This window comes from Salvelinus fontinalis, chromosome 6, assembly GCF_029448725.1.
Source record: "Salvelinus fontinalis isolate EN_2023a chromosome 6, ASM2944872v1, whole genome shotgun sequence".
NCBI classification, from domain to species: domain Eukaryota; kingdom Metazoa; phylum Chordata; class Actinopteri; order Salmoniformes; family Salmonidae; genus Salvelinus; species Salvelinus fontinalis.
Genome location: NC_074670.1, coordinates 85,282,329 through 85,308,979, shown reverse-complemented (window position 1 = coordinate 85,308,979; position 26,651 = coordinate 85,282,329). Strand labels below are relative to the sequence as shown.

Genomic DNA, 26,651 nt, shown 5'->3' with positions numbered 1-26,651 from the left:
GTTAGGGGGTATGCATGTGGTTAAGGTGAGTTAGGGGTATGCATGTGGTTAAGGTGAGTTAGGGGTTATGCATGTGGTTAAGGTGAGTTAGGGGTTATGCATGTGGTTAAGGTGAGTTAGGGGGTATGCATGTGGTTAAGGTGAGTTAGGGGGTATGCATGTGGTTAAGGTGAGTTAGGGTGAGTTAGGGGTTATGCATGTGGTTAAGGTGAGTTAGGGGTTATGCATGTGGTTAAGGTGAGTTAGGGGTATGCATGTGGTTAAGGTGAGTTAGGGGGTATGCATTTGGTTAAGGTGAGTTAGGGGGTATGCATTTGGTTAAGGTGAGTTAGGGGGTATGCATGTGGTTAAGGTGAGTTAGGGGTATGCATGTGGTTAAGGTGAGTTAGGGTGAGTTAGGGTTATGCATGTGGTTAAGGTGAGTTAGGGTTATGCATGTGGTTAAGGTGAGTTAAGGTGAGTTAGGGGTTATACATGTGGTTAAGGTGAGTTAGGGGTATGCATGTGGGTAAGGTGGGTTAGGGGTTATGCATGTGGTTAAGGTTATTTAGGGGGTATGCATGTGGTTAAGGTGAGTTAGGGGTATGCATGTGGTTAAGGTGAGTTAGGGTGAGTTAGGGGTATGCATGTGGTTAAGGTGAGTTAGGAGTTATGCATGTGGTTAAGGTGAGTTAGGGGGTATGCATGTGGTTAAGGTGAGTTAGGGGTTATGCATGTGGTTAAGGTGAGTTAGGGTGAGTTAGGGTTATGCATGTGGTTAAGGCGAGTTAGGGTTATGCATGTGGTTAAGGTGAGTTAAGGTGAGTTAGGGGTTATGCATGTGGTTAAGGTGAGTTAGGGTGAGTTAGGGGTTATATATGTGGTTAAGGTGAGTTAGGGGTTATGCATGTGGTTAAGGTGAGTTAGGGGGTAGCATGTGGTTAAGGTGAGTTAGGGGGTATGCATGTGGTTAAGGTGAGTTAAGGTGAGTTAGGGGTTATGCATGTGATTAAGGTGAGTTAGGGTGAGTTAGGGGTATGCATGTGGTTAAGGTGAGTTAGGGGTATGCATGTGGTTAAGGTGAGTTAGGGTGAGTTAGGGGTTATGCATGTGGTTAAGGTGAGTTAGGGGTATGCATGTGGTTAAGGTGAGTTAGGGGTGAGTTAGGGGGTATGCATGTGGTTAAGGTGAGTTAGGGGTGAGTTAGGGGGTATGCATGTGGTTAAGGTGAGTTAGGGGGTATGCATGTGGTTAAGGTGAGTTAAGGTGAGTTAAGGGGTATGCATGTGGTTAAGGTGAGTTAGGGGGTATGCATTTGGTTAAGGTGAGTTAGGGGGCATGCATGTGGTTAAGGTGAGTTAGGGGTATGCATGTGGTTAAGGTGAGTTAGGGGTATGCATGTGGTTAAGGTGGGTTAGGGGGTATGCATGTGGTTAAGGTGAGTTAGGGGGTATGCATGTGGTTAAGGTGAGTTAGGGTGAGTTAGGGGGTATGCATGTGGTTAAGGTGAGTTAGGGGTATGCATGTGGTTAAGGTGAGTTAGGGGTATGCATGTGGTTAAGGTGAGTTAGGGTGAGTTAGGGTGAGTTAGGGGTTATGCATGTGGTTAAGGTGAGTTAGGGGTTATGCATGTGGTTAAGGTGGGTTAGGGGTTATGCATGTGGTTAAGGTGAGTTAAGGTGAGTTAGGGGGCATGCATGTTGTTAAGGTGAGTTAGGGGTATGCATGTGGTTAAGGTGAGTTAAGGGTTATGCATGTGGTTAAGGTGAGTTTAGGTGAGTTAGGGGTATGCATGTGGTTAAGGTGGGTTAGGGGGTATGCATGTGGTTAAGGTGAGTTAGGGGGTATGCATGTGGTTAAGGTGAGTTAGGGTGAGTTAGGGGGTATGCATGTGGTTAAGGTGAGTTAGGGGTTATGCATGTGGTTAAGGTGAGTTAGGGGGTATGCATGTGGTTAAGGTGAGTTAGGGGTTATGCATGTGGTTAAGGTGAGTTAGGGTGAGTTAGGGTTATGCATGTGGTTAAGGCGAGTTAGGGTTATGCATGTGGTTAAGGTGAGTTAAGGTGAGTTAGGGGTTATGCATGTGGTTAATTAAGGTGAGTTAGGGTGAGTTAGGGGTTATATATGTGGTTAAGGTGAGTTAGGGGTTATGCATGTGGTTAAGGTGAGTTAGGGGGTAGCATGTGGTTAAGGTGAGTTAGGGGGTATGCATGTGGTTAAGGTGAGTTAAGGTGAGTTAGGGGTTATGCATGTGATTAAGGTGAGTTAGGGTGAGTTAGGGGTATGCATGTGGTTAAGGTGAGTTAGGGGTATGCATGTGGTTAAGGTGAGTTAGGGTGAGTTAGGGGTTATGCATGTGGTTAAGGTGAGTTAGGGGTATGCATGTGGTTAAGGTGAGTTAGGGGTGAGTTAGGGGGTATGCATGTGGTTAAGGTGAGTTAGGGGTGAGTTAGGGGGTATGCATGTGGTTAAGGTGAGTTAGGGGGTATGCATGTGGTTAAGGTGAGTTAAGGTGAGTTAGGGGGTATGCATGTGGTTAAGGTGAGTTAGGGGGTATGCATTTGGTTAAGGTGAGTTAGGGGGCATGCATGTGGTTAAGGTGAGTTAGGGGTATGCATGTGGTTAAGGTGAGTTAGGGGTATGCATGTGGTTAAGGTGGGTTAGGGGGTATGCATGTGGTTAAGGTGAGTTAGGGGGTATGCATGTGGTTAAGGTGAGTTAGGGTGAGTTAGGGGGTATGCATGTGGTTAAGGTGAGTTAGGGTTATGCATGTGGTTAAGGTGAGTTAGGGGTATGCATGTGGTTAAGGTGAGTTAGGGTGAGTTAGGGTGAGTTAGGGGTTATGCATGTGGTTAAGGTGAGTTAGGGGTTATGCATGTGGTTAAGGTGAGATAGGGGGTATGCATGTGGTTAAGGTGAGCTAGGGGTTATGCATGTGGTTAGGTGAGCTAGGGGTTATGCATGTGGTTAAGGTGAGTTAGGGGTATGCATGTGGTTAGGTGAGCTAGGGGTTATGCATGTGGTTAAGGTGAGATAGGGGTTATGCATGTGGTTAAGGTGAGTTAAGGTGAGTTAGGGGGCATGCATGTTGTTAAGGTGAGTTAGGGGTATGCATGTGGTTAAGGTGAGTTAAGGGTTATGCATGTGGTTAAGGTGAGTTTAGGTGAGTTAGGGGTATGCATGTGGTTAAGGTGGGTTAGGGGGTATGCATGTGGTTAAGGTGAGTTAGGGGTGAGTTAGGGGGTATGCATGTGGTTAAGGTGAGTTAGGGGGTATGCATGTGGTTAAGGTGAGTTAGGGTGAGTTAGGGGGTATGCATGTGGTTAAGGTGAGTTAGGGGTATGCATGTGGTTAAGGTGAGTTAGGGGTATGCATGTGGTTAAGGTGAGTTAGGGTGAGTTAGGGTGAGTTAGGGGTTATGCATGTGGTTAAGGTGAGTTAGGGGTTATGCATGTGTTTTTTTTTAATTTTATTTAACCTTTATTTAACCAGGTAGGCAAATTGAGAACACGTTCTCATTTACAATTGCGACCTGGCCAAGATAAAGCAAAGCAGTTCGACACATACAACAACACATAGTTACACATGGAGTAAAAACAAACATATAGTCAATAATACAGTGAAAAAAAATAAGTCTATATACAATGTGAGCAAGTGAGGTGAGATAAGGGAGGTGAAGGCAAACAGATATATGTATAAATAAATCAAATATAAAAAGGCCATGGAGGCGAAGTGAGTACAACACAGCAAGTAAAATAAAAACTAAAAAAACACTGGAATGGTTGGTTTGCATTGGAAGAAAGTGCAAAGTAGAGACAGAAATAATGGGGTGCAAAGGAGCAAAATAAATTAATAAATAAATACAGTAGGTAAAGAGGTAGTTGTTTGGGCTAAATTGTAGATGGGTTATGTACAGGTGCAGTAATCTATGAGCTGCTCTGACAGCTGGTGCTTAAAGCTAGTGAGGGAGATAGGTGTTTCCAGTTTCAGAGATTTTTGTAGTTCGTTCCAGTCATTGGCAGCAGAGAACTGGAAGGAGAGGCGTCCAAAGGAAGAATTGGTTTTGGGGGTGACTAGAGAGATATACCTGCTGGAGCGCGTGCTACAGGTAGGTGCTGCTATGGTGACCAGCGAGCTGAGATAAGGGGGGACTTTACCTAGCAGGGTCTTGTAGATGACCTGGAACCAGTGGGTTTGGCGACGAGTATGAAGCGAGGGCCAGCCAACGAGAGTGTACAGGTCGCAGTGGTGGGTAGTATATGGGGCTTTGGTGACAAAACGGATGGCACTGTGATAGACTGCATCCAATTTATTGAGTAGGGTTTTGGAGGCTATTTTGTAAATGACATCACCGAAGTCGAGGATTGGTAGGATGGTCAGTTTTACAAGGGTATGTTTGGCAGCATGAGTAAAGGATGCTTTGTTGCGGAATAGGAAGCCAATTCTAGATTTGACTTTGGATTGGAGATGTTTGATGTGGGTCTGGAAGGAGAGTTTACAGTCTAACCAGACACCTAGGTATTTGTAGTTGTCCACATATTCTAAGTCAGAGCCGTCCAAAGTAGTGATGTTGGACAGGCGGGCAGGAGCAGGCAGCGATCGGTTGAAGAGCATGCATTTGGTTTTACTTGTATTTAAGAGCAGTTGGAGGCCACGGAAGGAGAGTTGTATGGCATTGAAGCTCGCCTGGAGGGTTGTTAACACAGTGTCAAAAGAAGGGCCAGAAGTATACAGAATAGTGTCGTCTGCGTAGAGGTGGATCAGAGAATCACCAGCAGCAAGAGCGACATCATTGATGTAAACAGAGAAGAGGGTCGGTCCAAGAATTGAACCCTGTGGCACCCCCATAGAGACTGCCAGAGGCCCGGACAACAGACCCTCCGATTTGACACACTGAACTCTATCAGAGAAGTAGTTGGTGAACCAGGCGAGACAATCATTAGAGAAACCAAGGCTGTGGAGTCTGCCAATGAGGATGTGGTGATTGACAGAGTCAAAAGCCTTGGCCAGGTCAATGAATACGGCTGCACAGTACTGTTTCCTATCGATGGCGGTTACGATATCGTTTATGACCTTGAGCGTGGCTGAGGTGCACCCATGACCAGCTCTGAAACCAGATTGCATAGCGGAGAAGGTGTGGTGTGATTCGAAATGGTCGGTAATCTGTTTGTTGACTTGGCTTTCGAAGACCTTAGAAAGGCAGGGTAGGATAGATATAGGTCTGTAGCAGTTAGGGTCAAGGGTGTCCCCCCCTTTGAAGAGGGGGATAACCGCAGCTGCTTTCCAATCTTTGGGGATCTCAGACGACACGAAAGAGAGGTTGAAGAGGCTAGTAATAGGGGTGGCAACAATTTCAGCAGATAGTTTTAGAAAGAAAGGGTCCAGATTATCTAGCCCGGCTGATTTGTAAGGGTCCAGATTTTGCAGCTCATTAAGAACATCAGCTGACTGTATTTGGGAGAAAGAGAAATGGGGAAGGCTTGGGCGAGTAGCAGAGGGGAGGGCAGTGCTGTTGTCCGGGGTAGGGGTAGCCAGGTGGAAAGCATGGCCAGCCGTAGAAAAATGCTTATTGAAATTCTCAATTATAGTGGATTTGTCGGTGGTGACAGTGTTTCCTATCTTCAGAGCGGTTGGAAGCTGGGAGGAGGTGTTCTTATTCTCCATGGACTTTACGGTGTCCCAGAACTTTTTTGAATTTGTGTTGCAGGAAGCAAATTTCTGCTTGAAAAAGCTAGCCTTGGCTGTTCTAACTGCCTGTGTATATTGGTTTCTGGCTTCCCTGAAAAGTTGCATATCACGGGGGCTGTTCGATGCTAATGCAGAACGCCATAGGATGTTTTTCTGATGGTTAAGGGCAGTCAGGTCAGGAGAGAACCAAGGGCTATATCTGTTCCTGGTTCTAAATTTCTTGAATGGGGCATGCTTATTCAAGATGGTGAGGAGGGCATTTAAAAAAAATGACCAGGCATCCTCTACTGACGGGATGAGATCAATATCCTTCCAGGATATCCCGGCCAGGTCGATTAGGAAGGCCTGCTCGCTGAAGTGTTTCAGGGAGCGTTTGACAGTGATGAGTGGAGGTCGTTTGACCGCTGACCCATTACGGATGCAGGCAATGAGGCAGTGATCGCTGAGATCTTGGTTGAAAACAGCAGAGGTGTATTTGGAGGGCAAGTTTGTTAGGATGATATCTATGAGGGTACCCGTGTTTACGGAATTGGGGTGGTACCTGGTAGGTTCATTGATAATTTGTGTGAGATTGAGGGCATCAAGCTTAGATTGTAGGGTGGCTGGGGTGTTGAGCATGTTCAAATTTAGGTCGCCTAGCAGCACGAGCTCTGAAGATAGATGGGGGGCAATCAGTTCACATATAGTGTCCAGAGCACAGCTGGGGGCAGAGGGTGGTCTATAGCAGGCGGCAACGGTGAGAGACTTGTTTTTAGAAAGGTGGATTTTTAAAAGTAGAAGTTCAAATTGTTTGGGAACAGACCTGGATAGTATAACAGAACTCTGCAGGCAGTCTTTGCAGTAGATTGCAACACCGCCCCCTTTGGCCGTTCTATCTTGTCTGAAAATATTGTAATTGGGGATAAAAATGTCTGAATTTTTGGTGGTCTTTCTAAGCCAGGATTCAGACACGGCTAAAACATCCGGGTTGGTAGAGTGTGCTAAAGCAGTGAACAAAACAAACTTAGGGAGGAGGCTTCTAATGTTAACATGCATGAAGCCAAGGCTATTACGGTTACAGAAGTCATCAAAAGAGAGCGCCTGGGGAATAGGAGTGGAGCCAGGTACTGCAGGGCCTGGATTCACCTCTACATCACCAGAGGAACAGAGGAGAAGTAGGATAATGGTACGGCTAAAAGCTATGAGAATTGGTCGCCTAGAGCTACTAGAGCAGAGAGTAAAAGGAAGTTTCTGGGGGCGATAAAATAGTTTAAAGGAATAATGTACAGACAAAGGTATGGTAGGATGTGAATACAGTGGAGGTAAACCTAGGTATTGAGTGATGATGAGAGAGATCTTGTCTCTAGAAACATCATTGAAACCAGGTGATGTCATCGCATATGTGGGTGGTGGAACTGATAGGTTGGATATGGTATAGAGAGCAGGGCTAGAATCTCTACAGTGAAATAAGCCAATAAACACTAACCAGAACAGCAATGGACAAGGCATATTTACATTAAGGAGAGGCATGCTTAATCGAGTGATCAGTAAGGGTCCAGTGAGTAGAGGTTGGTTGGGGTCGTGGCGATCCAGACAGCTGGCCGGGTATATGGCTATCGGTAGCAGCATAGGATGGAGGTCTGTTTGTAGATACCTCGTGCGTTTCCGTCGGTAGGTTCCGTGTAGTGGGGTTTTGTTCAGATAGCAGCCGATAGGACAGCTAACGATTAGCGGGCCTCAGGTGAGCGTTCAGGTAACGTCGGGACGGATTTGCCGGTTGGATACATCCCTCGGGCAGATAACGTCGGCAGTCAGTCGTGAAGGCCCGGTGGGGTTCCGTATCTGCAGCAGCAACAAAAGAAACGGGTCCGGATGGTGATGGAACTCCTCAGCTGGCTAGCTCCAGCATGATTTGAGTTTGCTCCGGGGTCGACGTAAGCCAATAGTCACACGGTATGCAGCTAGCTAGCTGCGAAATCAAGGTGCAAGTGTCCAGAGCCTGCGGTTGGAATCCGGGGAAACTGGGAGAAAAAAAGTCCCGGAATGCTCCGGTCCGAGTCGCGTTGCACAAAAGTGCCGGTAGATTATCGAGCTAAAGGAATAGCTGATGACCGCAAAACGTGGGCAGCTGAAACACCAACGCTAGCTAGCAAACCGGCTAATTTCGGGGCAGCTACAGATTAGCTTCTGGCTAGCTATCGGAGTAGCTTCTGGTTAGCTATCAGGCTAGCTTCTGAATTAGCCCCTGGCTATCTTCCACGATGGATTTTCAGATTGAGGTAAATATTACTTATTGTAATTGGTGAAGCGGGTTGCAGGAAAGCTTTTGCAGGAAAGCTTTTGTAGTTGAGTTCTTGGATAATAAAATAAATAAAAGATATGTGAAGAAAAGGTGTAAATATATATATATATACAGGACACGACAAGACAATACGGAAAAGACGTCTGAACTGCTAAGCCATTTAACCTGGGCGAGGTTAAGGTGGTTAAGGTGAGATAGGGGGTATGCATGTGGTTAAGGTGAGTTAGGGGTTATGCATGTGGTTAAGGTGAGTTAAGGTGAGTTAGGGGGCATGCATGTTGTTAAGGTGAGTTAGGGGTATGCATGTGGTTAAGGTGAGTTAAGGGTTATGCATGTGGTTAAGGTGAGTTAGGGGGTATGCATGTGGTTAAGGTGAGTTAGGGGTTATGCATGTGGTTAAGGTGAGTTAAGGTGAGTTAGGGGTTATGCATGTGGTTAAGGTGAGTTAGGGTGAGTTAGGGTGAGTTAGGGGTATGCATGTGGTTAAGGTGAGTTAGGGTGAGTTAGGGTGAGTTAGGGGTTATGCATGTGGTTAAGGTGAGTTAGGGGGTATGCATGTGGTTAAGGTGAGTTAGGGGTTATGCATGTGGTTAAGGTGAGTTAGGGTGAGTTAGGGGTATGCATGTGGTTAAGGTGAGTTAAGGTGAGTTAGGGGGCATGCATGTGGTTAAGGTGAGTTAGGGGTTATGCATGTGGTTAAGGTGAGTTAGGGTGAGTTAGGGGTATGCATGTGGTTAAGGTGAGTTAGGGGGTATGCATGTGGTTAAGGTGAGTTAGGGGTTATGCATGTGGTTAAGGTGAGTTAGGGGTATGCATGTCGTTAGAGTGAGTTAGGGGTTATGCATGTGGTTAAGGTGAGCTAGGGGTTATGCATGTGGTTAAGGTGAGTTAGGGGGTATGCATGTGGTTAAGGTGAGTTAGGGGGTATGCATGTGGTTAAGGTGAGTTAGGGGTTATGCATGTGGTTAAGGTGAGTTAGGGGTTATGCATGTGGTTAAGGTGAGTTAGGGGGTATGCATGTGGTTAAGGTGAGCTAGCGGTTATGCATGTGGTTAAGGTGATTCAGGGTGAGTTAGGGTGAGTTAGGGGTATGCATGTGGTTAAGGTGAGTTAGGGTGAGTTAGGGGTTATGCATGTGGTTAAGGTGAGTTAAGGTGAGTTAGGGTGAGTTAGGGGTTATGCATGTGGTTAAGGTGAGTTAGGGTGAGTTAGGGGTTATGCATGTGGTTAAGGTGAGTTAGGGGGTATGCATGTGGTTAAGGTGAGTTAAGGTGAGTTAGGGTGAGTTAGGGGTTATGCATGTGGTTAAGGTGAGTTAAGGTGAGTTAGGGTGAGTTAGGGGTTATGCATGTGGTTAAGGTGAGTTAGGGTGAGTTAGGGGTATGCATGTGGTTAAGGTGAGTTAGGGGTTATGCATGTGGTTAAGGTGAGTTAGGGGTATGCATGTGGTTAAGGTGAGTTAGGGTTATGCATATGGTTAAGGTGAGTTAAGGTGAGTTAGGGGTTATGCATGTGGTTAAGGTGAGTTAGGGTGAGTTAGGGGTATGCATGTGGTTAAGGTGAGTTAGGGGATATGCATGTGGTTAAGTTGAGTTAGGGGTATGCATGTGGTTAAGGTGAGTTAGGGGGTATGCATGTGGTTAAGGTGAGTTAGGGGTTATGCATGTGGTTAAGGTGAGTTAAGGGTTATGCATGTGGTTAGGGTGAGTTAGGGTGAGTTAGGGGTTATGCATGTGGTTAAGGTGAGTTCAGGTGAGTTAGGGGTTATGCATGTGGTTAAGGTGAGTTAGGGTGAGTTAGGGGTATGCATGTGGTTAAGGTGAGTTAGGGGTTATGCATGTGGTTAAGTTGAGTTAGGGGTATGCATGTGGTTAAGGTGAGTTAGGGGGTATGCATGTGGTTAAGGTGAGTTAGGGGTTATGCATGTGGTTAAGGTGAGTTAGGGGTTATGCATGTGGTTAGGGTGAATTAGAGTGAGTTAGGGGTTATGCATGTGGTTAAGGTGAGTTAAGGTGAGTTAGGGGTTATGCATGTGGTTAAGGTGAGTTAGGGGTATGCATGTGGTTAATGTGAGTTAGGGGTTATGCATGTGGTTAAGGTGAGTTAAGGTGAGTTAGGGGGTATGCATGTGGTTAAGGTGAGTTAGGGGTTATGCATGTGGTTAAGGTGAGTTAGGGTGAGTTAGGGTGAGTTAGGGTGAGTTAGGGGTATGCATGTGGTTAAGGTGTGTTAGGGTGAGTTAGGGGTATGCATGTGGTTAAGGTGAGTTAAGGGGTATGCATGTGGTTAAGGTGAGTTAAGGTGAGTTAGGGGTATGCATGTGGTTAAGGTGAGTTAGGGGTTATGCATGTGGTTAAGGTGAGTTAAGGTGAGTTAGGGGTATGCATGTGGTTAAGGTGAGTTAGGGGTTATGCATGTGGTTAAGTTGAGTTAGGGGTATGCATGTGGTTAAGGTGAGTTAGGGGGTATGCATGTGGTTAAGGTGAGTTAGGGGTTATGCATGTGGTTAAGGTGAGTTAGGGGTTATGCATGTGGTTAGGGTGAATTAGGGTGAGTTAGGGGTTATGCATGTGGTTAAGGTGAGTTAAGGTGAGTTAGGGGTTATGTATGTGGTTAAGGTGAGTTAGGGGTATGCATGTGGTTAATGTGAGTTAGGGGTTATGCATGTGGTTAAGGTGAGTTAAGGTGAGTTAGGGGGTATGCATGTGGTTAAGGTGAGTTAGGGGTTATGCATGTGGTTAAGGTGAGTTAGGGTGAGTTAGGGTGAGTTAGGGTGAGTTAGGGGTATGCATGTGGTTAAGGTGTGTTAGGGTGAGTTAGGGGTATGCATGTGGTTAAGGTGAGTTAGGGTGAGTTAGGGGTATGCATGTGGTTAAGGTGAGTTAAGGGGTATGCATGTGGTTAAGGTGAGTTAAGGTGAGTTAGGGGTATGCATGTGGTTAAGGTGAGTTAGGGGTTATGCATGTGGTTGAGGTGAGTTAGGGGGTATGCATGTGGTTAAGGTGAGTTAGGGGTTATGCATGTGGTTAAGGTGAGTTAGGGGGTATGCATGTGGTTAAGGTGAGTTAGGGTGAGTTAGGGGGTATGCATGTGGTTAAGGTGAGTTAGGGGTATGCATGTGGTTAAGGTGAGTTTGGGGTTATGCATGTGGTTAAGGTGAGTTAGGGGTATGCATGTGGTTAAGGTGAGTTAGGGGTATGCATGTGGTTAAGGTGAGTTAGGGGGTATGCATGTGGTTAAGGTGAGTTAGGGGTATGCATGTGGTTAAGGTGAGTTAAGGGTTATGCATGTGGTTAAGGTGAGTTAGGGGGTATGCATGTGGTTAAGGTGAGTTAGGGGTTATGCATGTGGTTAAGGTGAGTTAAGGTGAGTTAGGGGTTATGCATGTGGTTAAGGTGAGTTAGGGTGAGTTAGGGTGAGTTAGGGGTATGCATGTGGTTAAGGTGAGTTAGGGGTTATGCATGTGGTTAAGGTGAGTTAGGGGTATGCATGTCGTTAGAGTGAGTTAGGGGTTATGCATGTGGTTAAGGTGAGCTAGGGGTTATGCATGTGGTTAAGGTGAGTTAGGGGGTATGCATGTGGTTAAGGTGAGTTAGGGGGTATGCATGTGGTTAAGGTGAGTTAGGGGTTATGCATGTGGTTAAGGTGAGTTAGGGGTTATGCATGTGGTTAAGGTGAGTTAGGGGGTATGCATGTGGTTAAGGTGAGCTAGGGGTTATGCATGTGGTTAAGGTGATTCAGGGTGAGTTAGGGTGAGTTAGGGGTATGCATGTGGTTAAGGTGAGTTAGGGTGAGTTAGGGGTTATGCATGTGGTTAAGGTGAGTTAAGGTGAGTTAGGGTGAGTTAGGGGTTATGCATGTGGTTAAGGTGAGTTAGGGTGAGTTAGGGGTTATGCATGTGGTTAAGGTGAGTTAGGGGGTATGCATGTGGTTAAGGTGAGTTAAGGTGAGTTAGGGTGAGTTAGGGGTTATGCATGTGGTTAAGGTGAGTTAAGGTGAGTTAGGGTGAGTTAGGGGTTATGCATGTGGTTAAGGTGAGTTAGGGTGAGTTAGGGGTATGCATGTGGTTAAGGTGAGTTAGGGGTTATGCATGTGGTTAAGGTGAGTTAGGGGTATGCATGTGGTTAAGGTGAGTTAGGGTTATGCATATGGTTAAGGTGAGTTAAGGTGAGTTAGGGGTTATGCATGTGGTTAAGGTGAGTTAGGGTGAGTTAGGGGTATGCATGTGGTTAAGGTGAGTTAGGGGTTATGCATGTGGTTAAGTTGAGTTAGGGGTATGCATGTGGTTAAGGTGAGTTAGGGGGTATGCATGTGGTTAAGGTGAGTTAGGGGTTATGCATGTGGTTAAGGTGAGTTAAGGGTTATGCATGTGGTTAGGGTGAGTTAGGGTGAGTTAGGGGTTATGCATGTGGTTAAGGTGAGTTCAGGTGAGTTAGGGGTTATGCATGTGGTTAAGGTGAGTTAGGGTGAGTTAGGGGTATGCATGTGGTTAAGGTGAGTTAGGGGTTATGCATGTGGTTAAGTTGAGTTAGGGGTATGCATGTGGTTAAGGTGAGTTAGGGGGTATGCATGTGGTTAAGGTGAGTTAGGGGTTATGCATGTGGTTAAGGTGAGTTAGGGGTTATGCATGTGGTTAGGGTGAATTAGGGTGAGTTAGGGGTTATGCATGTGGTTAAGGTGAGTTAAGGTGAGTTAGGGGTTATGCATGTGGTTAAGGTGAGTTAGGGGTATGCATGTGGTTAATGTGAGTTAGGGGTTATGCATGTGGTTAAGGTGAGTTAAGGTGAGTTAGGGGGTATGCATGTGGTTAAGGTGAGTTAGGGGTTATGCATGTGGTTAAGGTGAGTTAGGGTGAGTTAGGGTGAGTTAGGGTGAGTTAGGGGTATGCATGTGGTTAAGGTGTGTTAGGGTGAGTTAGGGGTATGCATGTGGTTAAGGTGAGTTAAGGGGTATGCATGTGGTTAAGGTGAGTTAAGGTGAGTTAGGGGTATGCATGTGGTTAAGGTGAGTTAGGGGTTATGCATGTGGTTAAGGTGAGTTAAGGTGAGTTAGGGGTATGCATGTGGTTAAGGTGAGTTAGGGGTTATGCATGTGGTTAAGTTGAGTTAGGGGTATGCATGTGGTTAAGGTGAGTTAGGGGGTATGCATGTGGTTAAGGTGAGTTAGGGGTTATGCATGTGGTTAAGGTGAGTTAGGGGTTATGCATGTGGTTAGGGTGAATTAGGGTGAGTTAGGGGTTATGCATGTGGTTAAGGTGAGTTAAGGTGAGTTAGGGGTTATGCATGTGGTTAAGGTGAGTTAGGGGTATGCATGTGGTTAATGTGAGTTAGGGGTTATGCATGTGGTTAAGGTGAGTTAAGGTGAGTTAGGGGGTATGCATGTGGTTAAGGTGAGTTAGGGGTTATGCATGTGGTTAAGGTGAGTTAGGGTGAGTTAGGGTGAGTTAGGGTGAGTTAGGGGTATGCATGTGGTTAAGGTGTGTTAGGGTGAGTTAGGGGTATGCATGTGGTTAAGGTGAGTTAGGGTGAGTTAGGGGTATGCATGTGGTTAAGGTGAGTTAAGGGGTATGCATGTGGTTAAGGTGAGTTAAGGTGAGTTAGGGGTATGCATGTGGTTAAGGTGAGTTAGGGGTTATGCATGTGGTTGAGGTGAGTTAGGGGGTATGCATGTGGTTAAGGTGAGTTAGGGGTTATGCATGTGGTTAAGGTGAGTTAGGGGGTATGCATGTGGTTAAGGTGAGTTAGGGTGAGTTAGGGGGTATGCATGTGGTTAAGGTGAGTTAGGGGTATGCATGTGGTTAAGGTGAGTTAGGGGTTATGCATGTGGTTAAGGTGAGTTAGGGGTATGCATGTGGTTAAGGTGAGTTAGGGGTATGCATGTGGTTAAGGTGAGTTAGGGGGTATGCATGTGGTTAAGGTGAGTTAGGGGTATGCATGTGGTTAAGGTGAGTTAAGGGTTATGCATGTGGTTAAGGTGAGTTAGGGGGTATGCATGTGGTTAAGGTGAGTTAGGGGTTATGCATGTGGTTAAGGTGAGTTAAGGTGAGTTAGGGGTTATGCATGTGGTTAAGGTGAGTTAGGGTGAGTTAGGGTGAGTTAGGGGTATGCATGTGGTTAAGGTGAGTTAGGGATTATGCATGTGGTTAAGGTGAGTTAGGGGTATGCATGTCGTTAGAGTGAGTTAGGGGTTATGCATGTGGTTAAGGTGAGCTAGGGGTTATGCATGTGGTTAAGGTGAGTTAGGGGGTATGCATGTGGTTAAGGTGAGTTAGGGGGTATGCATGTGGTTAAGGTGAGTTAGGGGTTATGCATGTGGTTAAGGTGAGTTAGGGGTTATGCATGTGGTTAAGGTGAGTTAGGGGGTATGCATGTGGTTAAGGTGAGCTAGGGGTTATGCATGTGGTTAAGGTGATTCAGGGTGAGTTAGGGTGAGTTAGGGGTATGCATGTGGTTAAGGTGAGTTAGGGTGAGTTAGGGGTTATGCATGTGGTTAAGGTGAGTTAAGGTGAGTTAGGGTGAGTTAGGGGTTATGCATGTGGTTAAGGTGAGTTAGGGTGAGTTAGGGGTTATGCATGTGGTTAAGGTGAGTTAGGGGGTATGCATGTGGTTAAGGTGAGTTAAGGTGAGTTAGGGTGAGTTAGGGGTTATGCATGTGGTTAAGGTGAGTTAAGGTGAGTTAGGGTGAGTTAGGGGTTATGCATGTGGTTAAGGTGAGTTAGGGTGAGTTAGGGGTATGCATGTGGTTAAGGTGAGTTAGGGGTTATGCATGTGGTTAAGGTGAGTTAGGGGTATGCATGTGGTTAAGGTGAGTTAGGGTTATGCATATGGTTAAGGTGAGTTAAGGTGAGTTAGGGGTTATGCATGTGGTTAAGGTGAGTTAGGGTGAGTTAGGGGTATGCATGTGGTTAAGGTGAGTTAGGGGTTATGCATGTGGTTAAGTTGAGTTAGGGGTATGCATGTGGTTAAGGTGAGTTAGGGGGTATGCATGTGGTTAAGGTGAGTTAGGGGATATGCATGTGGTTAAGGTGAGTTAAGGGTTATGCATGTGGTTAGGGTGAGTTAGGGTGAGTTAGGGGTTATGCATGTGGTTAAGGTGAGTTCAGGTGAGTTAGGGGTTATGCATGTGGTTAAGGTGAGTTAGGGTGAGTTAGGGGATATGCATGTGGTTAAGGTGAGTTAGGGGGTATGCATGTGGTTAAGGTGAGTTAGGGGTTATGCATGTGGTTAAGGTGAGTTAGGGGTTATGCATGTGGTTAGGGTGAATTAGGGTGAGTTAGGGGTTATGCATGTGGTTAAGGTGAGTTAAGGTGAGTTAGGGGTTATGCATGTGGTTAAGGTGAGTTAGGGGTATGCATGTGGTTAATGTGAGTTAGGGGTTATGCATGTGGTTAAGGTGAGTTAAGGTGAGTTAGGGGGTATGCATGTGGTTAAGGTGAGTTAGGGGTTATGCATGTGGTTGAGGTGAGTTAGGGTGAGTTAGGGTGAGTTAGGGTGAGTTAGGGGTATGCATGTGGTTAAGGTGTGTTAGGGTGAGTTAGGGGTATGCATGTGGTTAAGGTGAGTTAAGGGGTATGCATGTGGTTAAGGTGAGTTAAGGTGAGTTAGGGGTATGCATGTGGTTAAGGTGAGTTAGGGGTTATGCATGTGGTTAAGGTGAGTTAGGGTGAGTTAGGGGTATGCATGTGGTTAAGGTGAGTTAGGGGTTATGCATGTGGTTAAGTTGAGTTAGGGGTATGCATGTGGTTAAGGTGAGTTAGGGGGTATGCATGTGGTTAAGGTGAGTTAGGGGTTATGCATGTGGTTAGGGTGAGTTAGGGGTTATGCATGTGGTTAGGGTGAATTAGGGTGAGTTAGGGGTTATGCATGTGGTTAAGGTGAGTTAAGGTGAGTTAGGGGTTATGCATGTGGTTAAGGTGAGTTAGGGGTATGCATGTGGTTAATGTGAGTTAGGGTTTATGCATGTGGTTAAGGTGAGTTAAGGTGAGTTAGGGGGTATGCATGTGGTTAAGGTGAGTTAGGGGTTATGCATGTGGTTAAGGTGAGTTAGGGTGAGTTAGGGTGAGTTAGGGTGAGTTAGGGGTATGCATGTGGTTAAGGTGTGTTAGGGTGAGTTAGGGGTATGCATGTGGTTAAGGTGAGTTAGGGTGAGTTAGGGGTATGCATGTGGTTAAGGTGAGTTAAGGGGTATGCATGTGGTTAAGGTGAGTTAAGGTGAGTTAGGGGTATGCATGTGGTTAAGGTGAGTTAGGGGTTATGCATGTGGTTGAGGTGAGTTAGGGGGTATGCATGTGGTTAAGGTGAGTTAGGGGTTATGCATGTGGTTAAGGTGAGTTAGGGGGTATGCATGTGGTTAAGGTGAGTTAGGGTGAGTTAGGGGGTATGCATGTGGTTAAGGTGAGTTAGGGGTATGCATGTGGTTAAGGTGAGTTAGGGGTTATGCATGTGGTTAAGGTGAGTTAGGGGTATGCATGTGGTTAAGGTGAGTTAGGGGTATGCATGTGGTTAAGGTGAGTTAGGGGGTTTGCATGTGGTTAAGGTGAGTTAGGGGTATGCATGTGGTTAAGGTGAGTTAAGGGTTATGCATGTGGTGAAGGTGAGTTAGGGGGTATGCATGTGGTTAAGGTGAGTTAGGGGTTATGCATGTGGTTAAGGTGAGTTAAGGTGAGTTAGGGGTTATGCATGTGGTTAAGGTGAGTTAGGGTGAGTTAGGGTGAGTTAGGGGTATGCATGTGGTTAAGGTGAGTTAGGGTGAGTTAGGGTGAGTTAGGGGTTATGCATGTGGTTAAGGTGAGTTAGGGGGTATGCATGTGGTTAAGGTGAGTTAGGGGTTATGCATGTGGTTAAGGTGAGTTAAGGTGAGTTAGGGGGCATGCATGTGGTTAAGGTGAGTTAGGGGTTATGCATGTGGTTAAGGTGAGTTAGGGTGAGTTAGGGGTATGCATGTGGTTAAGGTGAGTTAGGGGGTATGCATGTGGTTAAGGTGAGTTAGGGGTTATGCATGTGGTTAAGGTGAGTTAGGGGTATGCATGTCGTTAGAGTGAGTTAGGGGTTATGCATGTGGTTAAGGTGAGCTAGGGGTTATGCATGTGGTTAAGGTGAGTTAGGGGGTATGCATGTGGTTAAGGTGAGTTAGGGGGTATGCATGTGGTTAAGGTGAGTTAGGGGTTATGCATGTGGTTAAGGTGAGTTAGGGGTTATGCATGTGGTTAAGGTGAGTTAGGGGGTATGCATGTGGTTAAGGTGAGCTAGGGGTTATGCATGTGGTTAAGGTGATTCAGGGTGAGTTAGGGTGAGTTAGGGGTATGCATGTGGTTAAGGTGAGTTAGGGTGAGTTAGGGGTTATGCATGTGGTTAAGGTGAGTTAAGGTGAGTTAGGGTGAGTTAGGGGTTATGCATGTGGTTAAGGTGAGTTAGGGTGAGTTAGGGGTTATGCATGTGGTTAAGGTGAGTTAGGGGGTATGCATGTGGTTAAGGTGAGTTAAGGTGAGTTAGGGTGAGTTAGGGGTTATGCATGTGGTTAAGGTGAGTTAAGGTGAGTTAGGGTGAGTTAGGGGTTATGCATGTGGTTAAGGTGAGTTAGGGTGAGTTAGGGGTATGCATGTGGTTAAGGTGAGTTAGGGGTTATGCATGTGGTTAAGGTGAGTTAGGGGTATGCATGTGGTTAAGGTGAGTTAGGGTTATGCATATGGTTAAGGTGAGTTAAGGTGAGTTAGGGGTTATGCATGTGGTTAAGGTGAGTTAGGGTGAGTTAGGGGTATGCATGTGGTTAAGGTGAGTTAGGGGTTATGCATGTGGTTAAGTTGAGTTAGGGGTATGCATGTGGTTAAGGTGAGTTAGGGGGTATGCATGTGGTTAAGGTGAGTTAGGGGTTATGCATGTGGTTAAGGTGAGTTAGGGGTTATGCATGTGGTTAGGGTGAGTTAGGGTGAGTTAGGGGTTATGCATGTGGTTAAGGTGAGTTAGGGTGAGTTAGGGGTATGCATGTGGTTAAGGTGAGTTAGGGGTTATGCATGTGGTTAAGTTGAGTTAGGGGTATGCATGTGGTTAAGGTGAGTTAGGGGGTATGCATGTGGTTAAGGTGAGTTAGGGGTTATGCATGTGGTTAAGGTGAGTTAGGGGTTATGCATGTGGTTAGGGTGAATTAGGGTGAGTTAGGGGTTATGCATGTGGTTAAGGTGAGTTAAGGTGAGTTAGGGGTTATGCATGTGGTTAAGGTGAGTTAGGGGTATGCATGTGGTTAATGTGAGTTAGGGGTTATGCATGTGGTTAAGGTGAGTTAAGGTGAGTTAGGGGGTATGCATGTGGTTAAGGTGAGTTAGGGGTTATGCATGTGGTTAAGGTGAGTTAGGGTGAGTTAGGGTGAGTTAGGGTGAGTTAGGGGTATGCATGTGGTTAAGGTGTGTTAGGGTGAGTTAGGGGTATGCATGTGGTTAAGGTGAGTTAGGGTGAGTTAGGGGTATGCATGTGGTTAAGGTGAGTTAAGGGGTATGCATGTGGTTAAGGTGAGTTAAGGTGAGTTAGGGGTATGCATGTGGTTAAGGTGAGTTAGGGGTTATGCATGTGGTTGAGGTGAGTTAGGGGGTATGCATGTGGTTAAGGTGAGTTAGGGGTTATGCATGTGGTTAAGGTGAGTTAGGGGGTATGCATGTGGTTAAGGTGAGTTAGGGTGAGTTAGGGGGTATGCATGTGGTTAAGGTGAGTTAGGGGTATGCATGTGGTTAAGGTGAGTTAGGGGTTATGCATGTGGTTAAGGTGAGTTAGGGGTATGCATGTTGTTAAGGTGAGTTAGGGGTATGCATGTGGTTAAGGTGAGTTAGGGGGTATGCATGTGGTTAAGGTGAGTTAGGGGTATGCATGTGGTTAAGGTGAGTCAGGGGTTATGCATGTGGTTAAGGTGAGTTAGGGGTTATGCATGTGGTTAAGGTGAGTTAGGGGGTATGCATGTGGTTAAGGTGAGTTAGGGGTATGCATGTGGTTAAGGTGAGTTAAGGTGAGTTAGGGGTTATGCATGTGGTTAGGGTGAGTTAGGGGATATGCATGTGGTTAAGGTGAGTTAGGGGGTATGCATGTGGTTAAGGTGAGTTAGGGTGAGTTAGGGGTATGCATGTGGATAGGTGAGTTAGGGGTGAGTTAAGGGTTATGCATGTGGTTAAGGTGAGTTAGGGGGTTATGCATGTGGTTAGGGTGAGTTAGGGGTATGCATGTGGTTAAGGTGAGTTAGGGGTATGCATGTGGTTAAGGTGAGTTAGGGGTATGCATGTGGTTAAGGTGAGTTAGGGGTTATACATGTGGTTAAGGTGAGTTAGGGGGTATGCATGTGGTTAAGGTGAGTTAGGGGTTATACATGTGGTTAAGGTGAGTTAGGGGGTATGCATGTGGTTAAGGTGAGTTAGGGGTATGCATGTGGTTCAGGTGAGTTAGGGGTTATGCATGTGGTTAAGGTGAGTTAGGGGTTATGCATGTGGTTAAGGTGAGTTAGGGGTATGCATGTGGTTAAGGTGAGTTAGGGGTTATGCATGTGGTTAGGGTGAGTTAGGGGATATGCATGTGGTTAAGGTGAGTTAGGGGTTATGCATGTGGTTAAGGTGAGTTAGGGGTATGCATGTGGTTAAGGTGAGTTAAGGTGAGTTAGGGGGTATGCATGTGGTTAAGGTGAGGTAAGGTGAGTTAGGGGGTATGCATGTGGTTAAGGTGAGTTAGGGGGTATGCATGTGGTTAAGGTGAGTTAGGGGTATGCATGTGGTTAAGGTGAGTTAGGGGTATGCATGTGGTTAAGGTGAGTTAGGGGTATGCATGTGGTTAAGGTGAGTTAGGGGTATGCATGTGGTTAAGGTGAGTTAGGGGTATGCATGTGGTTAAGGTGAGTTAGGGGTATGCATGTGGTTAAGGTGAGTTAGGGTGAGTTAGGGGTTATGCATGTGGTTAAGGTGAGTTAGGGGTATGCATGTGGTTAAGGTGAGTTAGGGTGAGTTAGGGGTTATGCATGTGGTTAAGGTGAGTTAGGGGGTATGCATGTGGTTAAGGTGAGTTAGGGGTTATGCATGTGGTTAAGGTGAGTTAAGGTGAGTTAGGGGTTATGCATGTGGTTAAGGTGAGTTAGGGGGTATGCATGTGGTTAAGGTGAGTTAGGGGGTTATGCATGTGGTTAGGGTGAGTTAGGGGTATGCATGTGGTTAAGGTGAGTTAGGGGTATGCATGTGGTTAAGGTGAGTTAGGGGTATGCATGTGGTTAAGGTGAGTTAGGGGTTATACATGTGGTTAAGGTGAGTTAGGGGGTATGCATGTGGCTAAGGTGAGTTAGGGGTTATACATGTGGTTAAGGTGAGTTAGGGGTTATGCATGTGGTTAAGGTGAGTTAGGGGTATGCATGTGGTTCAGGTGAGTTAGGGGTTATGCATGTGGTTAAGGTGAGTTAGGGGTTATGCATGTGGTTAAGGTGAGTTAGGGGTATGCATGTGGTTAAGGTGAGTTAGGGGTTATGCATGTGGTTAGGGTGAGTTAGGGGATATGCATGTGGTTAAGGTGAGTTAGGGGTTATGCATGTGGTTAAGGTGAGTTAGGGGTATGCATGTGGTTAAGGTGAGTTAAGGTGAGTTAGGGGGTATGCATGTGGTTAAGGTGAGGTAAGGTGAGTTAGGGGGTATGCATGTGGTTAAGGTGAGTTAGGGGGTATGCATGTGGTTAAGGTGAGTTAGGGGTTAGCATGTGGTTAAGGTGAGTTAGGGGTATGCATGTGGTTAAGGTGAGTTAGGGGTATGCATGTGGTTAAGGTGAGTTAGGGGTATGCATGTGGTTAAGGTGAGTTAGGGGTATGCATGTGGTTAAGGTGAGTTAGGGGTATGCATGTGGTTAAGGTGAGTTAGGGTGAGTTAGGGGTTATGCATGTGGTTAAGGTGAGTTAGGGGGTATGCATGTGAGTTAGGGTGAGTTAGGGGTATGCATGTGGTTAAGGTGAGTTAAGGTGAGTTAGGGGTTATGCATGTGGTTAAGGTGAGTTAGGGTGAGTTAGGGGTTATGCATGTGGTTAAGGTGAGTTAGGGGGTATGCATGTGGTTAAGGTGAGTTAGGGGTTATGCATGTGGTTAAGGTGAGTTAAGGTGAGTTAGGGGTTATGCATGTGGTTAAGGTGAGTTAGGGGGTATGCATGTGGTTAAGGTGAGTTAGGGGTTATGCATGTGGTTAAGGTGAGTTAAGGTGAGTTAGGGGTTATGCATGTGGTTAAGGTGAGTTAAGGTGAGTTAGGGGTATGCATGTGGTTAAGGTGAGTTAGGGTGAGTTAGGGTGAGTTAGGGGTTATGCATGTGGTTAAGGTGAGTTAGGGGGTATGCATGTGGTTAAGGTGAGTTAGGGGTTATGCATGTGGTTAAGGTGAGTTAAGGTGAGTTAGGGGGCATGCATGTGGTTAAGGTGAGTTAGGGGTTATGCATGTGGTTAAGGTGAGTTAGGTGTTATGCATGTGGTTAAGGTGAGTTAGGGGTTATGCATGTGGTTAAGGTGAGTTAGGGTGAGTTAGGGGTTATGCATGTGGTTAAGGTGAGCTAGGGGTTATGCATTTGGTTAAGGTGAGTTAGGGGGTATGCATGTGGTTAAGGTGAGTTAGGGGGTATGCATGTGGTTAAGGTGAGCTAGGGGTTATGCATGTGGTTAAGGTGATTTAGGGTGAGTTAGGGTGAGTTAGGGGTATGCATGTGGTTAAGGTAAGTTAGGGTGAGTTAGGGTGAGTTAGGGGTTATGCATGTGGTTAAGGTGAGTTAAGGTGAGTTAGGGGGTATGCATGTGGTTAAGGTGAGTTAGGGGTATGCATGTGGTTAAGGTGAGTTAAGGTGAGTTAGGGGGTATGCATGTGGTTAAGGTGAGTTAGGGGTATGCATGTGGTTAAGGTGAGTTAGGGGTATGCATGTGGTTAAGGTGAGTTAAGGTGAGTTAGGGGGTATGCATGTGGTTAAGGTGAGTTAAGGTGAGTTAGGGGGTATGCATGTGGTTAAGGTGAGTTAAGGTGAGTTAGGGGTTATGCATGTGGTTAAGGTGAGTTAAGGTGAGTTAGGGGGTATGCATGTGGTTAAGGTGAGTTAGGGGTATGCATGTGGTTAAGGTGAGTTAAGGTGAGTTAGGGGTATGCATGTGGTTAAGGTGAGTTAGGGGTATGCATGTGGTTAAGGTGAGTTAGGGGGTATGCATGTGGTTAAGGTGAGTTAGGGGTATACATGTGGTTAAGGTGAGTTTTAATCTGATTTTACGAAGAGAAATAGACGGGATGCATGACTTTGCGGCTGTGGTAACTAGTGACGACCCAGATAATCAGTCACTGAATCAAAAATACTGTTGTCATTTACTTTTTTAACTGTTGTGATTGGTTATAAAAACTTGATTGAAAATGAGTCTCATAAGTTATAGCGCCAGCAGCTCTCTCTTTCCCTTGTTAGACTAGGACTAGGTCTAGGAGCACGTCGTGAAATCAATGACAGATGGTTCCTGACCTGTCACTCCTACAGTCTAATCTGTTTATAGTTTTAACCCCCATAATAACACTGGAATCATGGAGAAAAGAGACAGGCATGGGGGAAGATTATCCGATTATCAGCTTGACACTTTGACATGATACATTCTACATGGCATGGTCTGTCTGTCTGTCTGTCTGTCTGTCTGTCTGTCTGTCTGTCTGTCTGTCTGTCTGTCTGTCTGTCTGTCTGTCTGTCTGTCTGAGTTGTAGTATCTATAGTATGACTGACAGAAAGACACAGCTGTATTGGTCTGGTATCTGTAGTATTATGCTAACAGACTTATTTATTCCTGTCTGCAGGGGGAGCGACCAGCCCATATACACACACACACATAGTGTCAACATCTTTGGGAGTGTGTGTGTGTGATCATGATGTCCTGGAGGGGGCTTGCCTGGTGGACTCCCCACTGATCTCCCCAGAGACCTCCACCCCGGCCTCAGCATGGCTGGTCTGGTGCTGAATGAGACAGGCATGGAGGACTGTGGGATAGATGACAGCTTTAAGTATGACCTGTACAGCGTGGTCTACAGCGTGGTGTTTGTCCTGGGGCTCTCCACCAACTGTGCTGCTCTCTTTGTGTTCTGCTTCCGGATGAAGCTACGCAACGAGACCACGCTGTTCATGACTAACCTGGCGTTGTCAGACCTTGTGCTTGTATTCACGCTGCCTTTCAAGGTCTACTACAACGTCAACCCACACTGGCCCTTTGGAGACGAACTCTGCAAGGTAGTTACTACTTTCTAGTCCTTTTCACTGTGTGAACTGTTCTGTCATTGCACAGGTGTTTGGCTGTATATGAGTTTCTGTCTAATACGTCCATTCCACCCCCCAAGTGTCAGGCAATGAATGAATGAATTAATCAATTAGTAAATTAATTAATCAATTAACTAGCCAATCTTTCTCCATCCCCCAGGTATCAGGAACAGCCTTCATCACCAATATCTACGGCTCCATGCTGTTCCTCACCTGCATCAGCGTGGACCGCTTTCTGGCCATCGTCTACCCCTTCCGATCGCGCTCAGTCCGCACGCGGAGGAACGCAGGCCTGGTGTGTGCTGCGGTCTGGCTCACCATCGTGGGTGGAGGGATATCGGTCACCTTCTTTTCCACGATCAACCAGGCGAACCGCGTTACGGCCTGCTTTGAGGGATTTTCCAAGAGCACCTGGAAAACATACCTCTCCAAGATCACTATCTTTATAGAGGTGAGGAGAGAGAGAGAGAGAGAGGGAGGGGGGGAGGGAGAGAGGGAGGGAGGCAGGGAGAGAGGGAGGGAGGGAGGGAGGCAGGCAGGCAGGGAGGGAGAGAGAGAGAGGCAGGGAGGGAGAGAGAGAGAGGCAGGGAGGGAGTGCGAGAGAGAGAGAGGGAGGCAGGGAGGGAGGGCGAGAGGGAGGCAGGGAGGGAGGGCAAGAGGGAGGTAGGGAGGGAGGGCGAGAGGGAGGCAGGGAGGGAGGGCGAGAGGGAGGCAGGGAGGGAGGGTGAGAGAGAGAGGGCGAGAGGGAGGCAGGGAGGGAGGGCGAGAGGGAGGCAGGGAGGGAGAGAGAGAGGGAGGCAGGGAGGGAGGGCGAGAGGGAGGCAGGGAGGGAGGGCGAGAGGGAGGCAGGGAGGAGAGAGAGAGGGAGGCAGGGAGGGAGGGCGAGAGGGAGGCAGGGAGGGAGGGTGAGAGAGAAGCAGGGGGGGAGTGGGAGGGAGGGATAGAGAGAGAGAAAGATTCTCTTCAATCACCTGGAAGACTCACCTGGAATCACCTGGATTCAATCAGAAACCACTTTAGCGTGCACTTAAAGGTCATCTCCAATTCAACCGACATCTGACCTTTATTAAGATCCGTGGGAATGCGATAATTTTGCCTTTGAAAGCCATCTTGTCTTCAAACACGATGGGATTGAATCCCGGCCTTACCTCTCACAGTGTGTGTATCATATTATTAGTGTGTGTCGTGTATGTGCTAAGCACTTTCTGTCCTCTCCAGATCGTAGGTTTTCTCCTCCCGCTCATGACCAACCTGGTGTGTTCCTCTCTGGTGCTGAGAACCCTCCGTCGCCCAGGGACCATCGGCTGCAACAGCAAGCGCCGGGTCCTTCGTATGATCCTCGTCCACCTGGCCATCTTCATCGTCTGTTTCGTCCCCTACAACTCCATCCTCTTCCTCTATGCCATGGTGCGGACCCAGGCTCTGACCAATTGTAATCTGGAGAGGTATAAGTAATTGCATTTTAGCACTTATGCTTTAACAATCAATCAATATATCAATCAATATATCAATCAATATATCAATCAAGATGTCATTTTTTATAAAAGTGCACTTATTCAACGTTCTTGTAAATATCCTCTGAAATGTGTTGTTGCTGTTTGTAGATATGTGATTTAGTCTGTCTGTGTATGTACAGTATGGTGTTAGTTGCTAAATGACTTGCCTCATTGAGGCCATTCATAAGCGTTTTTCTGAATGTGAAGGTTTGTCCGGACGCTGTACCCCATCACCCTGTGTCTGGCCACACTCAACTGCTGCCTAGACCCAGTGGTGTACTACTTTACCTCTGAGTCCTTCCAGAAGAGTCTCACCACAGGGGGGAAGGGAGGGGTCCGGGCTGAGAGCATCCCCCGCAGCGACACACACCTGAGTAGTGAGGCAGAGACGCAGCAGGACACAGGGACACAGACCAGGGATGGGAGACCGTGGAGAGACACACGGGACTGGACAGTCACCAGGAGAGACTCACAAGAAGCATCACTCACTAGAAACACACAGGACGCACACGCTCTCGCCAGCAACGGGAAAGATACAGGAGTGAATGAGACTCAGTTCTGACACTGCAGGAGAGACAGGGAGAAATAGAGAGAGAAAGAGAGAGAGAGAGGAAGAGAGAGCGAGAGGAAGAGAGAGAGGAAGAGAGAGAGAGAGGAAGAGAGAGAGCACGCCTCTGTGAAGCACGCCTCTGGTTCATGCAGCGTGCCAGAGCAGATCTTCCACAGTCGGGAGAAATAGTAATGCATATTAATAGATTTTAATTGCATGCAAATAAAGGTTGCTTCGCTACCACTCCCACAACAGAAGCACAATCATGGTCTCGGATTGGCAGGTGGAGGACTTCTGTGAGAGGTCGCTGTTATGCCCGACTTCAACAATAAACCAACGAGGAAGTCTGTTGCAGAGAACTGTTGACTGGGTGAATAGGGTCAATATCAGGGGGTGTCTTTATCTAGATATTTACGGATATGTGACATGTTATTAGATATAAGGATATGCTCCAGATACACGTGTCCTTCATTTCATATACGAAGCTAGGATATTCTCCATAACAGTTTCTACATGCATCCAATCAGGACCTCCTCTCCCTGCTACCGTATGAGTCCGAGGAGATATCTGGGGTGAGATATGCTCAAGATACTCACCGGATGCACCTGCTTTGTTGAATATTCCGGAAAGGGTATGTGTCAACACGCTGACTTACAGTATCTAAACTTAGGAACGAATCCACATATTTTCAGAAATGTACCACATCTGCAGTCATTACCTGATCATGCCAGGTCGCAGTTGTAAATGAGAACTTGTTCTCAACTAGCCTACCTGGTTACATAAAGGTGAACTGGTCTACCTGGTTAAATAAAGGTGAACTGGTCTACCTGGTTAAATAAAGGTGATCTGGTCTACCTGGTTAAATACAGGTGATCTGGTCTACCTGGTTAAATACAGGTGATCTGGTCTACCTGGTTAAATACAGGTGATCTGGTCTACCTGGTTAAATAAAGGTGATCTGGCCTACCTGGTTAAATACAGGTGATCTGGTCTACCTGGTTAAATAAAGGTGATCTGGCCTACCTGGTTAAATACAGGTGATCTGGTCTACCTGGTTAAATACAGGTGATCTGGTCTACCTGGTTAAATACAGGTGATCTGGTCTACCTGGTTAAATACAGGTGATCTGGTCTACCTGGTTAAATAAAGGTGATCTGGTCTACCTGGTTAAATACAGGTGATCTGGTCTACCTGGTTAAATAAAGGTGATCTGGCCTACCTGGTTAAATACAGGTGATCTGGTCTACCTGGTTAAATACAGGTGATCTGGTCTACCTGGTTAAATACAGGTGATCTGGTCTACCTGGTTAAATACAGGTGATCTGGTCTACCTGGTTAAATAAAGGTGATCTGGTCTACCTGGTTAAATACAGGTGATCTGGTCTACCTGGTTAAATAAAGGTG

At 46.5% G+C, this 26,651-nt stretch overlaps 1 protein-coding gene across 1 annotated transcript in view; it reads left to right on the top strand.

Moving 5' to 3' along the window:
* LOC129858566 (lysophosphatidic acid receptor 4-like) overlaps positions 1-26,220 on the top strand; it is a 75,824-nt gene extending 49,604 nt beyond the window's left edge. Inside the window, exons 2-5 of the mRNA XM_055927899.1 lie at positions 22,748-23,174; positions 23,362-23,652; positions 24,420-24,646; positions 24,905-26,220. Coding sequence (XP_055783874.1) covers positions 22,890-23,174; positions 23,362-23,652; positions 24,420-24,646; positions 24,905-25,259 — 1,158 coding nt within the window. The 5' untranslated portion in view covers positions 22,748-22,889 and the 3' untranslated portion in view covers positions 25,260-26,220. The remainder of the gene's footprint in view (positions 1-22,747; positions 23,175-23,361; positions 23,653-24,419; positions 24,647-24,904) is intronic.
* Positions 26,221-26,651: the final 431 nt, after the last annotated feature.